General features: G+C 43.0%; 1 protein-coding gene across 1 annotated transcript in view; it reads right to left on the reverse strand.

Moving 5' to 3' along the window:
- Positions 1-17,243, reverse strand: part of ANKRD29 (ankyrin repeat domain 29) — a 76,580-nt gene that overhangs the window by 25,074 nt on the left and 34,263 nt on the right. Inside the window, exon 5 of the mRNA XM_077493953.1 lies at positions 2,851-2,949. Within this exon, the coding sequence (XP_077350079.1) occupies positions 2,851-2,949 (99 nt within the window). The remainder of the gene's footprint in view (positions 1-2,850; positions 2,950-17,243) is intronic.

The raw sequence follows: 17,243 nt of genomic DNA on the forward strand, positions 1-17,243 counted from the left end.
AAAACTTTTTTTCCTTTAGTCACAAATAATTCCCAAGAATAGAAACCTCTTAGTATCAATACAAAGCTTTTTACCAGCTTTGTAATGATACTAAGAGGTTGTTATATATCTTTTGTTCAGTAGGGGTCAGCAATGAGTGAAACAGAAGTTCACATTATTACATTGAGAACTAGATTCCCTTAAAGAGGAAGTAAAGTCTTCTTGTTTAATTGTACCTACAAGTAAACCTATAAGGCTTACTTGTAGGTACTGTAAATATCTCCTAAACTTGCACTGTTTAGGAGATATTTATTATATATGCCGCCACCGATGTCATTGGCACATGTGCTCTGAAGGAGCGCATGTTGTTTCGCCCAAGTCGTTTCTTTTTTTTTTTGAAAAATGTTTATTAGGTTTTGGCTGTCGTTTCTTTAGGGCCCTATGCCGTGACATGCATGACAGTAATGGCATCATGGCTTCTGCCAATCACAGCGTGGAGACCGCACACCCGGAAGAAACACCGGGGAGGACCATCTCATCTGCAACACCAGGGAAGTTGTCAGCCGTCTCATCTGCTGCAGGGCTTCATTCTAAGGTATTTCATAATGGGCTAGTATGTGATGCAGGGTTTTTTTTTCTTTTTTTGGGGGGGTTTGGAACCTCTTTAATACTGAATGCTTGATATTGAATGTTGTTTTTAGATTATAGCTGTGTGGCTTCTGGGATACCCTAGTTGCCACTGGCTCCTCCTTATGAGCCTTATCCTCCTAGCATTGCGCCACACAAAAATACGTTGTGACATGCGCGAAGGCCATGGCACATGTGCAGCATGTCAATGGCTGCGAAATGGTGCCAAATCACTCCAATAAGGTGGTGCCACCCTGCGGTTGCAATAGCAGCCCCTATTTATAGGAAAGAGGCAGCATGAGATTCTGCTGCCATAACCATCATGGAGTAGACTCTGCCACTCTGTCACCATCTTCTCGCTGGAATTTAGGAAGACCTCAATAGGACGGCACTCAAGGTATTTACAGGGGCATTTTCTTGATGTTTTTTGAGCCAGCAGGTGTATCAGGGATGGATTATTATGCATTCACTTTAGTTGGGACGTTGTCTGCTTTTAGATAGGTGGAGTACAGGCATTTACAATTTTGCTAGCCAGTTTTGGCCTTTATAATACTGACCTCTGATATAATTGGCATTACAATGGATTTAACTCTACTGGGGGGCTGTGACCATTCAGGCCCTTAAGGGACTATAAAGGTAATTTTCTCAAATTGGGGTGTAGGGGTGTTGTTTTTGGGTAAAGTTAAGCCCCCAATGATATTTTTATAGATGATATTATGATCATTTGGGAACATTTATTTTGACAAGTAGATATACCGTTTTATTTGCATTATGCTATACTATTACTGTTATTTCACCTCTTTATTTTCAGCTGTATTATACATGACACAACACTAGTCTCATGGAGGCTTATTCCTCTATCGGGATTGAGAATGGATTAATTTTGGAGTAACTGTTCTATTTATTTCAGAAAGCTTATAATTGGTGGTTGTGTGTATCATTTTGTCTATGATTGTCTTACATACAAAGTACAAGTATGTAATAATATTTGTTTTCTAACAGGATGAATAAACCTGTATTGACTATTTCGCATTATACTGTGGTCTTGATGAATATATTATTTATTATTATAGAGCTTGACTGTTGCTATCTTCCTGATGAAGCGGGCATGGACCAGTGAAACGCGTCAAAGTCACAGCAAGCATTCCATCACCCAAGTCTAATGGGGATGATGAGTGATGATATATAAGAGTGTCTTGCAATGTTTACATGTAATATTGTTGTCTTCTGCAGTTGCTATATACACTTTTAATATTTGTAGAATAAAAACTGATTCTTTTATACAAGAATGTGTTACCTCTATTCTATAATTTTTTTTGCATGGGCCAGAAAACCTATGTGAATGAGGCTTTAATTATATGTTTTTAATTTTTATACATTTTTAAAATTAAATGTTTATTATTTTTTACAATATATGTATATATTTTTTTAAAATTTTTGAAAAGCCTTGTTGGGGGCGGGGGGGGGGGGCTTCGGTGAAATATCACAGGGTCTAAACAGACACCTGATGTCTCCCTTTTGAGACAAAGTAAGTGATTATGGACACAGTCCTCAACCTCTTTCTTTGCAGCCTCAGCTGCACAGCATTAACGAACTGAAAAAGCTCTGCATGGAGCTCCCCGTTCATTTACAAACAAAAGCATAGTAAACACAGTTTACTATGCTTCCTGCTATGAATGAATACGGTGTTCAGTACCAATCACTCATTCAGTAGAAGGAAGGGGAACCTGTACAGAAGGGGTGATCAGTGAAGCTGCCTGCACATTTATTGGAACTGGTCCCCTTTAGTTCCCTCCTGAAGCTGCTAAAAGCCAGAGAGAGTGAGAGGAGAAGAGACCAGATTTCAACTGCTGCAGGGGGAACTACATGGGATCGGTTCCTGTAAATGCCACCCCACCGCACCAATTACCTCATCCTGTGCAGGTTCCCCTTCTTTCAGCTTTTCAGCTGTCTGGGCCCCCCTGTTGAACTTAGGGAGCCTGGGCACCATGCAGGAGGACTACTGTTACTCCCTAAGCATCCCTGGTGATAAGTACAGCTGCCACTTTGATCATTTCCTTTCTAGGTAATGGTTCCATGTACCTGAATATGTATTTTTTTGTGTAAGTGTATTGGTCATAATATATATATAAATATAGATGAATGCACATGGAATTACACAGTAAACATGTCTGACTTCATTATCAGTTTCCTGTAATCACTCTGTCCACACATGAGATCAGTCTGTGATTAATGTGTACATACAAAAAGCTGGTCATGAATATTTGCTCCATTCTTCAGCAGCGTCTCAACCACTTTGGTGTGTCCATGCTGGCAGGCAGCCAGTAATGCCGTCCCTCCATCCTGTAATGTAAGAAACATAGACTTCTGAAAGAATCTGAAATTCAATAGAATTCTTTATGAAGCTAAACACCTGTTTTAGAAACCATGGATAGAAGCTGCCATTTTTTGAATTTTTGAGGCAGTGATATCAGTTAGAAGCTAAATAGGCTTATTTTCACTATTGTATAACTAGCAGGTAACATCTGAGTCTGAGAATGATGGCTAGGAGATGAATATAACTTTGTGACATATTCCATTTAAAGGCATTGTACACTTTTAAATGTTTTTGTTGTTTTAATTAGGTAGTATAGTTATATTCCATGTGCTGTTTGTTTACTTTACCTTGTAATGATGGACTCATGTTATGGCTGTGGTTTGTAGTGTTGTGGCTATTGGATTCCCCCATGGTCATGAATTGCTTCAGTTAGCTGGCCCCTATGCGCCAAGGATGCAAGGCAACTAGTTCCAGCTCATACAGAATCTATTGTATGCCGTGCCATTCCCTCTGTGTTGCATCACAAATGTGGGAGTACTAATGTGATTAAACACATCATCTCCTAGCTGCATTAATGATGTATTTCTGTGTCTGTGAATGCTCTGCTTTCTTGTGTATGTGTCAGATCAAATTACTGTGTAGCTCTCACCTGCACCAGCTGTAGACTGAGAGACTTAGTGATTGTGGGATATATAGTTTCTTCACCAGAAGTGTCCTACAGACGTAGGTCATGCGTTAAAGTGGATGTAAAGGCAGAATGTTTTTTATCCTAATGCATTCTATGTGTGCAGCAACCCCCCTCAGCCTCACTAATACTTATCTGAGCCCCATCTCTATCCAGCAATGTGCACGACTACCTCGGACGTCCTGGATTCTCCCTACTGATAGGCTGAGACACAGCAGTGGTGCCATTGGCTTCCGCTGCTGTCAAAAAAGTCAGTTAGCCAGGAGAGAGAGGGGGCTGGCCGAACCATGGCTCCTTATCTGAATGGACACATAGAGCTGTGGCTTGGCTGAGGTACCCCCATAGCAAGCTGCTTGCTGTAGGGGCTCTTGACAGGAGGGAGGGGCCAGGAGCACCAAAGAAGGACCCATGAAGAGGAAGATACAGGCTTCTCTGTGCAAAACCACTGCACAGAGCAGGTAAGTATATCATGTTTGTTATTATTAAAGAAAAAAAGGAAACTTTAGTATCACTTTAACCTGTGCAGTGCCATGCAGCATGCCTCATGTCCCAACACAAACTGAAACTACATGATCAACAAACATCTTAGGCCTGATGCACACAGGGTGTTAAAAACATAGCTGTTAGAGGCATTTGGCTTTTTTTTTCCTGCCGCTTTATATTAGCCTATGTGTCCATGCACACATACCTGTAGGTGTTTACAGTCATTTAAATGCAGGGGCTTTTTAACAAGTAAAAGGCAGGAGCTTTTAGAGAAAGAAAAAAATCCATTGCAGTTTTGGAGGAAAAACTCTAGATGAAATTAAACATGCCTAAACGCTAAGCGTGTTTAGCTCTTGAGCGTCCATACATTCCAATGACCAGAATAAACAAATATTTTGGCCAATGGAATGAATGAATGCCCAAACCCTTGATGCACCTAAACACGTCTAAACACACCTAAATGTGTTTGCAAAATGCAGCTTTAGGCCGGCCATATGCAGTTCAAATCTCATTTGAACCATTAATGGGCAGGCTGAATGTACCAAGTTAATTAATCAACCTGGGTACAACCAGCCTGCCAGATTCTCTTGCAATTATTGCTAGCGGCTGTTATAGCCGCTAGCAATAATCACTGTCCTCTCCTGCTGGGGATGGCTTCCCGTGCCTGTCCCTGCCCCCCCCAAGCCCCCCCCACCGCCAGGAGAAGACAATGGCCCAGCAGGAGGGATTCCCCCATCAACACTATCTGTGTTGATGGGGAAATCAAGCAAATTCCTTTCCTGCAACCCATGTTATATGGCTGGCCTTAGACATGTTTTTTAACAGTGTTCAGGAGAAGACCTCTCCTACTGGTCTGTATATATCACATATTCTGACATCTGCTATAGGGCCATTGGCATCAAGGGCAATACAAATAAAAAGAAAGCTGTTTTGTCTGGGCAAACCTCTCTTTTGCTGAAAGTGAAAATGTCTATCAAATGAAAGGAATCATCTAAAGTTGTCCAAAAAATAAAACAAAGACATGAAATGCCTAGTGTTTGAAGTCACTAGAGCAGGCTTCTAGCAGCATTTGAGGAGGACAACCCCCACCACTGTTCACCAAATTCCACTTTAACACATTGCGTACCTGTGTAAAGACGGCCACTGTTGTATTTACACAAGCTACAAAGAAACTGGGGTTATTTTATTTGACAATAGTATTTAAATATCTGTTTGCCTGGGTTTCCTATTTCAGTATACAAAAGAACTGCAGTTTTGAACAAGTTCAATGGTATGCATAGTGACGTGCCAAATTGTTGGAGGTTTATTTTTCCAGGTACAGACTGAGGCCTTTTCTTACAGCCATACAGGCAAGCAGACAAGTATGTAGTACTACATACTTGAGACTACATTCACGCAGACGCATATCTGCAGATAGCTTGCTGCATTCTGAGGCAGTTAAAGGCCACCTCTGACCTCAGTGTGTTATGAATGCATACAAACTGGCCAATTAGATGAGGGCAATTTGTGTGTGGTCAGAACTCCACGCTCAGTTAGAGGCTCTTTTCACATGTAACCTCTTGGATGAACAAGGCAGTCCCAACTGCAAATGTAAATTTGCTGTCCCCTCAAAATAACTCAACACACAGCCATTAATGTCTAAACCGCTGGCAACAAAAGTGAGTACACCCCTAAGTGAAAATGTCCAAATTGGGTCCAAAGTGTCAATATTTTGTGTGGCCACCATTATTTTCCAGCACTGCCTTAACCCTCTTGGGCATGGTGCTCACCAGAGCTTCACAGGTTGCCACTGGAGTCCTCTTCCACTCCCCCATGACAATATCATGGAGCTGGTAGATGTTAGAGACTTTGTGCTCCTCCACCTTCTGTTTGAGGATGCACTACAGATGCTCAATAGGGTTTAGGTCTTGAGACATGCTTAGCCAGTACATCACCTTTACCCTCCATGGTCGCCTTGGAGGTGTGTTTGGGGATCATTATCATGTTGGAATACTGCCCTGTGGCCCAGTCTCTGAAGGGAGGGGATCATACTCTGCTTGAGTATGTCACAGTACATGTTGGCATTCATGGTTCCCTCATTGAACTGTAGCTCCCCAGTGCTGGCAGCACTCATGCAGCCCCAGGCCATGACACTCCCACCATCATGCTTGACTATAGGCAAGACACACTTGTCTTTGTACTCATCACCTGGTTGCCGCCCACACACTTGACACCATCTAAACCAAATAACTTTATCTTGGTCTTTTCAGACCACAGGACATGGTTCCAGTGATCCATGTCCTTAGTCTACTTGTCTTCAGCAAACAGTTTGCAGGCTTTCTTGTGCATCACCTTTAGAAGAGGCTTCCTTCTGGGACGACAGCCATGCAGACCAATTTGATTCAGTGTGCGGCATATGGTCTTAGCACTGACAGGCTGACCCCCACCCCTTAAACCTCTTCTGCAATGCTGGCAGGACTCATATGTTTATTTCCCAAAGACAACCTTTGGATATTTCGCTGAGCATGTGCACTCAACTTCTTTGGTCGACCATGGCGAGTCCTGTTCTGAGTGGAACCTGTCCTGTTAAACCGCTGTATTATCTTGGCCACCGTGCTGCAGCTCAGTTTCAGGGTCTGGAAATCTTCTTATAGCCTAGGCCATCTTTATGTAGAGCAACATTTTTTTTTCAGATCCTCGGAGAGGTCTTTGCCATGAAGTGACATGTTGAACTTTCAGTAACCAGTATGAGAGAGTGAGAGCGATAACACCAAATTTAACACACCTGCTCCCCAGTCACACCTGAGAACTTGTAACACTAACAAGTCATATGACACCGGAGAGGGAAAATGGCTAATTGTGCCCCATTTGGACATTTTAACTTAGAGGTGTACTCACTTTTGTTGCCAGTGATTTAGACATTAATGGCTGTGTGATGAGTTATTTTGAGGGGACAGCAAATTTACACTGTTATACAAGCTGTACACTCACTACTTTACAATTTAGCAAAGTGTCATTTCTTCAGTGTTGTCACATTAAAAGATATAGTAAAATATTTACAAAAATGGGAGGGGTATACTAACTTTTGTGAGATACTGTATATTGATTTAACTGTGTTAGATACTCTATAAGCATTATATGTAAATATGAGTTCATACCCTGAATGATTTTGTTTAAATTAATATTCAACAATACCTCTGATCTCCTGATGAAGCTCTGTGCGAAAACATGTCAAGAAATATCTCAGCGCCTAGCCTGTCGTGTGAAGCAGTGTTGTTTAGAAATATATGGATTGCAATAACTGCATATTCATAGTGAGATTGTAAACTACATTCTGATCAAGATAGTATTGCAGCAAGGGCTAGCTATCAGTTTTTTTATTTTATTTATATATGCATTCTATTGTATAAGTGGTGATTTGTAAAAATCTTTCTAATGAATCATTTATATGTATTGGTTACTCAAATAATATAGATTCCATTATCTAATTGATGTCTAGCTGTTGTTAGCTTAAAGGGTAACTCTACCTTCTTGAGGAAAAATATAGCAAAAATAATAAAATCACATAAACAATTGCTGCACAAGCCTTATTGTAACTGAATATTATTAAAAACGACCTTCCTTTTCAAACTGCAACGCTGTCATTTTCTGTAAAACCCACAGATATGTAATTTCCTAATTATGTGATTGGCCTCACTTATTTTCCCAGATGTCTGCACTAAGATACAAGTCAGATTATAGGCATTTTCTGCAAGATAAAAGTTACAAAGTAAAATAATCACAAAGAATTAATCACTGCACTCTGAAAGTGCATAAGCCAGTTAATAATGAAAAAGCCATTCCCATTTAGATATCAGCATGTGCATTGGGTGTGCTGGTTGTGCCTGGGCACACCCTAATCACTGCCTGTGCCAGGGCCAATGATAAAGCAGTATAGCCTGCCTTCCTCTACCAGGCCCATGTCCTTTTAGTTTAAAAGGGGGGGCTCGGGCACCTGCAGACCAAGAATACCGGCTGTATTCCCTTATTGTAGATACTGATCCTCTTGTTCCTTTCCCTGCAGCGCTGCCGGCTTCTCCTCCTCTGCCCCTCTCCAGGGGGGTCAGTTCTAGCATCTGCTCCTCCATCCAAGGACTTGTTCACATGTACTTTGCGCTCTGTATTTTCGGCTATGGCTGCGAAGCATAGCATCGCGGCCATTGCCTTTACACACCTAACCACTGCCTTTGTTGCTCTGTGTGTTGAGCTTTGGGGTGCACACCCTAATGCAAAAGGCTGCACACACCTATGCATTCAGATATACTGTGCACATTGACATAATCAAACAAACAGCTTTTCTTCAACGTAGAAGCAGGTAGAATCTACAACAAAATTTGGTAAAATCTTTGCAATGTACATAGATCACCCAGGGGGGATTGTTTTTTCCTCAACAAAAGTGGAGTTACTTTTTAACCACTTGCCGCCCGCCATATATCAAAACGACGGTGGCAAAGTGGTTTCAATATCCTGACTGGGCGTCATATGACGTCCAGCACAATATAAAGCCGCTGCGTGCTCCCGGGGGCACACATTGCGGTGATCGTTGTAGCAGTGTGTCAGTCTGACACACTGCAAAACCGATCTTGGTAAAGAGTCTAACTCTTTACCACGTGATCAGCTGTGTCCAATCATGGCTGATCACAGTGTAAACAGGAAGAGCCATTGATTGGCTTTTCCTCACTTGCGTCTGTCAGACACGAGTAGAGGAGAGCCGATCGGCTGCCCATATGACAGGGGGGGTCTGTCCTAATTATCAGCACAGCGCCCCCCCCTCCCCAAGGATGCTCACACTGGACCACCAGGGATGCCACTAGGACCACCAGGGATGTCACCACCAGCTATGCCCCCCTAGACCACCAGGGATGCCAATCAGTGCCCACAATAGTTGCCAATCAGTGCCCACAATGGGTATCACTGATTGGCAGGCATTATTTCTTGGCACTGATTGGCATCCATCCGTACCATCAATAAGTGTACATCAGTGTCTCTATCAGTGCCCATCCATGCCCATCTGTGCCACCTATCAGTGCCCATCCATGCCGCTTATCAGTGCCCATCCATGCTGCCTATCAGTGCCCACCCATGCCGCCTTTCATTGCCCATCAGTGCCACTTATGTGTAACCATCAGTGCTGCATATCAGTGGCACCTATCAGTGCCCATCAGTGCCACTTAGCAGTGCCCCATCAGTGCTGCATATTAGTGCCCATCATCAGTGCCCATCCGTGTCATCTCATCAGTGGCACCTCATTGGTGCCCATCAGTGCCGCGTTATCAGTGTCCATCAGTGCAGCCCCATCAGTGAAGGAGAAAACGTACTTATTTACAAAGTTTTGTAACAAACAAAAAAAACATTTTATTTTCAAATTTTTCGGTCTTTTTTTTTATTTGTTTAGCGGAAAAAAAAAAACCACAGGTGATCAAATACCACCAAAAAAAAGCTCTGTTTGTGGGAACAAAATTATAAAAATTTAGTTTGGGTACAGTGTTGTATGACCGCGCAATTGTCATTCAAAATGCAACAGCGCCCTGTATTGAAGTGGTTAAAGTAGCACCTCAAAGGTCCCTTTTTTTCTTGATATTTATTAGAATGTAACATAGCATATGCTAAATAATCAGTTATGCCCCGTACACACGACCAGACTTTTCAACATCAAAAGTCTGACGGAATGATTCCGGCAGACTATTCGAACGTGTGTGGGCTGCAGCGGACTTTTGATTTGCAAAAGTCTGACAGACTTTAGAAATGGAACATGTTTCAAATTTTTCCGACAGAACTCTGCCGAACCCAGAAATCCGCTCGTGTGTGTGCTAGTCTGACGGACTAAAACCGACGCTAGGGCAGCTATTGGCTATTGGCTATGAACTTCCTTATTCTAGTCCAGTCATACGTCATCACGTTCGAATCCGTCGGACTTTGGTGTGATTGTGTGTGGCCAAGTTCGTTCATTCAGAAAGTCCGTCAGAACTCTGTCAGAACTCCGTCAGAACTCCGTCGAAAGTCTGCCGGACTTAAGTCCTGTCGTGTGTACGCAGCATAAAAGTGAAGGTCTGAAGCAAACATGTCCTATGAAATCAAGGCGTGCACCAGCAATTATTATAAATGATGCTTGAACACAGCTATACACAATGCCTGCCAGGTAAGCAAATCAATTGGTAATTAGTATACTTTGAAGGGTATTCATTATAATTGGTGGCCAAGGCAGGTGAGGTACAGTAGTAAACATGGGCATACACTGTTAGTTTTCATTTGTGCAGCCAAAGGGCTGAACAAAAGTAAAGAGGTTCCTCTATGCACACAATTAAGGTGGCTGGAGGAATCCTCCCTGCCAGGACGTTCTGACAGCGCCACCTACCACTGATTGGCTGCAGCCGCTGATTAAAAAAAGAATTTGCAGCGTGACCTTTGGACCAACTAGGTCAACCATGTTGCAAATTGTTACAATGTCTAAATGTTGCACTGTGTCCTCAAGTTTACCTGCTGAGCTGGTAGTGTCTGAGACCACCAGGGTTTCCTGCTCTTTTTCAGAAGGTTGCCACCCCCTGCAGGACATACTATATAAATAGACCTTAAAAAGTGCTGTTACTCTGTCGGACTGAATCACACCCTTTGGGGGTGGTTGGAGCTCAGTCAGGGTTCCCGATAGGCACTGGAACCTGTGAATATTAATGGACTTATAGCTGTCAGTCATGGGCTTATTGTCTTTTGAGGATATTTACCAAATCATGGACTTTTAGGGATTGCTTGCTATCTCACTAGCGGCCACTTCCCCACATACTGGGATCTACCTTGCAGTACATTTTACCTAGGTTCAGCCTGGAGTCACAAAAAGAGATGTAGAGGAGCTCCAGGAAGGAGAACAATCATGGCATTATGGGGGAGTGTGTTTCTTGAAATCAATATTAACATATGGAATATTGTCACTGGGAGTGAGGTGATGGAACTGCTGAGTTGGTGAAGACCGATACATGCTCGGTACCGGTACGTGCTAGCAGTACCAGCTAGGAAATGCTGCACACCGGGAGGGAGAGATGTTCTCTTACAGAAGCTATGTAGTGCCTGGTGTCAACCATGTAAGAAGTTTGCCACGGATTACAAAGAGTTACCTGTGCAAGTTGCTGCTCGTGCCTGTGATTTGTTAGTGAGTGCAGCTCCACACTGTCCCAACTAGGGCACCTTAAGCTCTGCCCTACAACTACATGCAACATTCAAGTTCTATAAAGCAGGTAGGGCCACGCTCTGACTTTACTTTAGCTGTATGGCCAGCTTAAGCTTGACAACGTCAGAATACTACATAAGCACTGGATAAGAACATTGGGCAGACGCAATTATCTCAACAAAGCCAGAAGGTTTACAGAGTGTCACATGAGGAGCACGAGGTGAGAACAGCCCAGGATGGGGAAGTGTCTGTGTGTGCTGGCAACATGGAATGGTAACTGAGCTCAGTGAGGCAAGAGGAGGAGACTGCTAACCTGTAGCCTTGATGGGAATGATGTCGCTGGTGAGGTATGACACTGCTCAGTATCTCCTAGTCACCAGCTGGGATTCTCTGTATCCCCCTACTTACCCCACTTCACTGACAACTGGGGAAAAGACACACACCTCCAGAAGGGGACCTTGCCCCAACACCTGCCAACACTGACAGAGAAACCTTCAGAAATTTCTAATACAAATCCCTTAACACCTCCTTTTTGTGTCACATGGCTTTGCCCTCCAAGATCTAAGTTGCCCCCTGACCACCCACTCCACCCTGCATGCTATGCCCGGCTGCTGAGCTCCTTTCCCATTACAGCACTCTATACTGTTCCTCCTCTGCAGGGCTGAAATCACATTCCTTTACAACACAACCAGTTAGCCATGATCTGTACAGGGTGTGTCTGCCTACTGCAACTACACTGCCGTTCCGACCAGAGAATTTCACAGGTCAGAAGGGAAACATGAAAGTCAGATACACCCTGTGAAGACTGACAGACTGTGTCTAAAGGAATGTGAGTTCAGCCCTGTGTAGTGTGGGGGGGGGGGGGAGCTGTATACAGTGCTGGGATGGGAAAGAAGCTCTGCCTAGTGACCTGCCAGGGGTCCCTGTTCTCTGATTCTTCAGTGGTAATACCTGTCCTCTGATTCTTCAGCGGTAATCCCTGTCCTCTGATTCTTCGGCGGTAATCCCTGTCCTCTGATTCTTCAGCGGTAATCCCTGTCCTCTGATTCTTCAGCGGTAATCCCTGTCCTCTGATTCTTCAGCAGTAATCCCTGTTCTCTGATTCTTCAGCGGTAATCCCTGTCCTCTGATTCTTCAGCGGTAATCCCTGTCCTCTGATTTTTCAGCGGTAATCCCTGTCCTCTGATTCTTTAGCGGTAATCCCTGTGCTCTGATTCTTTAGCGGTAAACCCTATTCTCTGATTCTTTAGCGGTAATCCCTGTCCTCTGATTCTTTAGCGGTAATCCCTGTCCTCTGATGTAAAGAGGAACTCAAAACTCTTAAGCCACTTTGATTATCTTGGTGTGCGGTGGAAGTATCTGCATGCATGTTGGAAGTAGTGGGGGGGGGGGGTGGGGGGGCAGGTCAACTTTTGCATTGGGGCCCACAAGCTTCAAGCCATGCCTCTGCAAATAACTACGTAGCAAACAATACAGTAATAACATACGGTATGCTAATAGATCAACTTGAATCTTATACTTCTGCTTAATATACACAGACTAGTAAAACAGCTACGGTACTCTGGAAATGCCATTTCCTGCACCCAAGACAGTTTAAACATAGAGTGCCAGGAGGAAGGAATAAAGTAAACTTTCGATTCTACCTAGAAGTTACTCATAAATTATTCTGACAAATCTAACTGCTTGAGTTACTATTCCATTGCTTGTTTCACAAGTCATCCAAAATAGACAGAAATATAGATGTACATCTGGACTTGCCTGGTTGCATCAAATAATTAGAAACAGGTTGTTGAACTAGTGTCTGTCCCTATACCTTGCACCCCAGTAATTTACCTTCTTGGCCAAGGCACACTAAATAATAGCCCTTTAATAGATGCACTCCTTCTCAAACCCAGTGAACAGCAGCAGTTAATCAAATAATCCCATATGAAAAGATGGTGTATGAAAACAGAAATAAAAATTGGGATTTCTGGTGTAATTCAATACTTTAAATCAACGTAACAGAATGTAGAAGAACCACCTAGGCACATTTGGTACCAGCCCAATGGGCTTATTACTCTACGATATCTGCATTGTAAAAATGTGTCTGTTGTAGAGCCCATTCACAACAGAACATGGTGCTGGAAACCTGCATTCTGTGCATTTGTTTTCAGCAACACATTCAAAATGCACTGGGTGTGCGATCTGCAGCGGGTGTTAATGTATTCCTAATGACAATCCAAAGTGCGGTACAATGCAATCCGGTTGCAGTGCATTTTTAAAAGTAGTGCATGTACTACTTTCAGTGCGATCCAGTAGTGCGTTTTCTGTCTATTCAAATGAAAGGCGTTGAAAATCACACAGCAATTGCACAGGAACATGGTATGAACTGGCCCTTAAAGTTATACTAAATTTTTTATTTTTTTTTTCCATTAAAAATAACAAACATGTTATACTTACTTGCTCTGTGCAGTGCTTTTGCACAGAGCAGCCTGGATCCTTCTCTGCTCGGGTACCACTTTGGTGCTCCTGGCTCCTACCTCCTGTTGAGTGTGCCCACGGTAAGCAGCTTGCTATGGGGGCACCTGAGCCATGCCGCAGCTCCCTGTGCCCATTCAGACATAGAGCTGCGGCCCAGTCCCGCTCCCTTTCTCTCCTCATTGGCTCACTGCTGCCATGCTGCTGTCCCAGCCAATGAGGAGGGGAGTCCCAGACCGCTGAGGCTCTTTTGCACCATCGCTGGACCTAGATGGACCTCAGGTAAGCATTAGGGGCTGAGGGGGGCTACTGCATACAGAAGTTTTTTTTTTAACTTAATGCACAGAATGCATTAAGATAAAAAAAAACTTCTGCCTTAACAACCACTTTAAGGAGGCGCAAGAGACAGAGGCTTACATAGTTACATAGTAGGTGAGGTTGAAAAAAGACACAAGTCCGTCAAGTCCAACCTATGTGTGTGATTATATGTCAGTATTACATTGTATGTATGTTGCGGTCATTCAGGTGCTTATCTAATAGTTTCTTAAAAATATCAATGCTAGCTTGTTTCTTTGTAATTTTCTTTTTATGACTGTAACTGTTTTTGTTACATTGTGATATAAGGCCTTATTCACACAATCGTACTTAAGCACACACCTGCATGAAGGCCATGTTTTGCCCGCACAGGACGCACAGGTTCACACACCCAAACAGATGTCCCATTTGGAGCAGCTGTGTCCATGCAGTCCAATTAACATGAATGGGACTGCCTACACAGGGATGCATGGCGGGCAAAACACGGCCCTCACATTATGTATGCTTATGCACACCTGTGTGAATGAGGCCTAAGTGTGCATTACAGTTTACCTATGTAAGTTTTGTATATGAGCAATATATGCAATAAACTGAGTTTAAAAAATATAAATATACTATAGATATGTGGGACAAAATATTAAAATGATCAAGTATGGGATTAGCTAGATTTTGCTATAATTGACAATGCAATAAAGCACTAGCTGACGTGACCCAGCAGCCAACCATACTTTTTCTTATGGTAAATTTGATTATTCTACATTGTAATTTCCTTCTGTTCTAACATATACAGTATATCCAATTTTAGTGAATCATTTACGGTGTAATATTTTTTTGAGCCTCACATATACATTGATATTTTCAGTTACTCAATTACCAGACTTAGCCATTTTAACATACAGTAGCTGTTTTATACCCCAAATTCTATACATGGCAAAATGGTAGAACAATTCAATCAAATTGCAAGTATATACAAACCCAATCACTTAATTCTTGACAACACATTAATGTAAATTTACAATTTTCAATATTTTTAAAATGGTAATATTTTATATTTTTATTAAAATAATACCAGATGACCCTGTTCTATTTAGGCACTTGCTTTTATAGGGAGACCATACTTGGTCAATGTCTCCCAAATGTGTTCCTGCATTGTCACCTACTGATGAAGACAAAAGCTTGCATATTGCAGGTGCATTTTGCATTTTTCAATACATGCTTTTCATTCATTGAAATCTATGGAACTAAAATCCAGAAAAATGTCCCTGGCCCTTTCCATAAAATGCACAGATGTGAACTACATCCATAGGAAACCATGTTAAATGGACTATAATAACCTAATAATGGTGCACTATAATCAATTTCCCATTTTGTAGTACAATGTACTAGAGTGAGTACAATGCATAAAAAAAGGAGGTATATATTAATCCGTACTGTATGTGAAAAAGTGCTGAGTGCAATAAATGCCCACAGGCAAGTGCTAAAATGTAAAGTGCTGTACAGTGCTGTTACCTCTTTTTTATGCATTGTATTCACTCTAGTACATTGGTGTATTACAAAATGGGAAATTGATTATCGCGCACCATTATTAGGTTATTATATTTATTTGGGGTGTCAGAACACTATGCACATGGTTGCAGCTCAATCATTAGGGTTTTTTCTATTTTAGTTCTCACTACATATATATTGTCATATCAGTGCTTGGGTCCATATATTTTCTTTGTATTTTTTTTTTCTATGTTAAATGATCTGCAAAGTGTTTCTGCAAAACTGAAAAAGCGCTAAAAACTGCATAGGTGTGAACCAGGCCTTCGAGTGGTTGTTTGAACACACAATATTCAGGCATCATAGACCATGCCAGAAACCCCTTCTGAGAATTTCCTATGCAGCCCTCTTTTTAATGTATGTAAATGTAGACAGGAAGTGGTTGCACAGAGGTTGCAAGACAGCAGCAATAAATTGTGAGTAATATGGAGCAGAAGTGTAGTGGGAAGGGAAAACTCTATACTGCTCTGCCAGCAGACAGTTAATGAAAAATTAGTCTTGTGGGACCAAGTTCTTAGAATGTAAAGTCCATAGTGTTCTAAATCCAGTACACTTAATGCAGTACCTCTAGGAGAATGAAGGATTCTCTAAAATAGTAAGCAAATATAGTGTATGCAGACTAAATCTAGTAGATGTTACAAAATGTATTAAATAAAACAATACATTTTGTAACATCTACTAACATCTAACTAAGTATAACTAATGCCGCGTACACACGAGCGGACTGTATGGCCTACTTAGTCCGCCGAAACACATTTCAGCGGACAGTCCGCTCGTGTGTGGGCTTCAGCTGACTTTTTCAGCGTGCAGTCCGGCGTACTAAGAATTTCGGTTTTTTCGAAATTCTGTCCGTCGTACTCGCATTTTAGCGGACAATCCGGCCGTGTGTATGCCAGTCCGCCGTACTTTTGAAATGAGCGGACTTTTCCCGCCCGGAGAAAAGTCCGCTCGCTTCGAGCGGGTATCCAGGTAGGCGGGGCCCGCGAAGGAGACGTCGCTGGCCCCGCCGCCTGGTATGGACTTAAAGGGGAACCCCAATGCCGAAAAAAAATCGGCGTGGGGTCCCCCCCAAGTCCACAACAGACCCTTGTCCGAGCACGCTACCCGGCCGGCCAGGAAAGGGGGGCGAGCGAGCGCCCCCCCCCTCCTGAGCCATACCGGCCCCCCACCCCAAAGCACCTTGTCCCCATGTTGATGAGGGCAAGGGCCTCTTCCCGACAACCCTGGCCATTGGTTGTCGGGGTCTGCGGGCGGGGGGCTTATCGGAATCCGGGAGCCCCCTTTAATAAGGGGGCCCCCGGATACCGGCCCCCCACCCTATGTGAATGAGTATGGGGTACAATGTACCCCTACCCATTCACCTGTAAAATAAAAGTACAAAAAAAACACAACACACGAGATAAAATACTTTATTGAACAGCTCCGGGGGTCTTCCGTCTTCGGGGGTCTTCTCGCCGGACTCCTCCGCTATCTTCTTGTAGCTCTTTTGCTAGCGGAGGAGTCCGGCTTTCTTCCTCGCCGCCGGCCTCTTCTCCCAACTTCGGGGTCTTGTCCCCCTCTTTGGTTCTTCTGCCGGGCCACAGCGCCTTCTTATAGCTCTTTTACAGGCAGTGGCCTGGTCTTCTGTCGCCGCCGCCTTCCGTTCTTCTTCTTCTTCTTCT

This window comes from Lithobates pipiens, unplaced genomic scaffold (assembly GCF_037356315.1).
Source record: "Lithobates pipiens isolate NorthernLeopardFrog02 unplaced genomic scaffold, aLitPip1_a1.2 Scaffold_19, whole genome shotgun sequence".
NCBI classification, from domain to species: domain Eukaryota; kingdom Metazoa; phylum Chordata; class Amphibia; order Anura; family Ranidae; genus Lithobates; species Lithobates pipiens.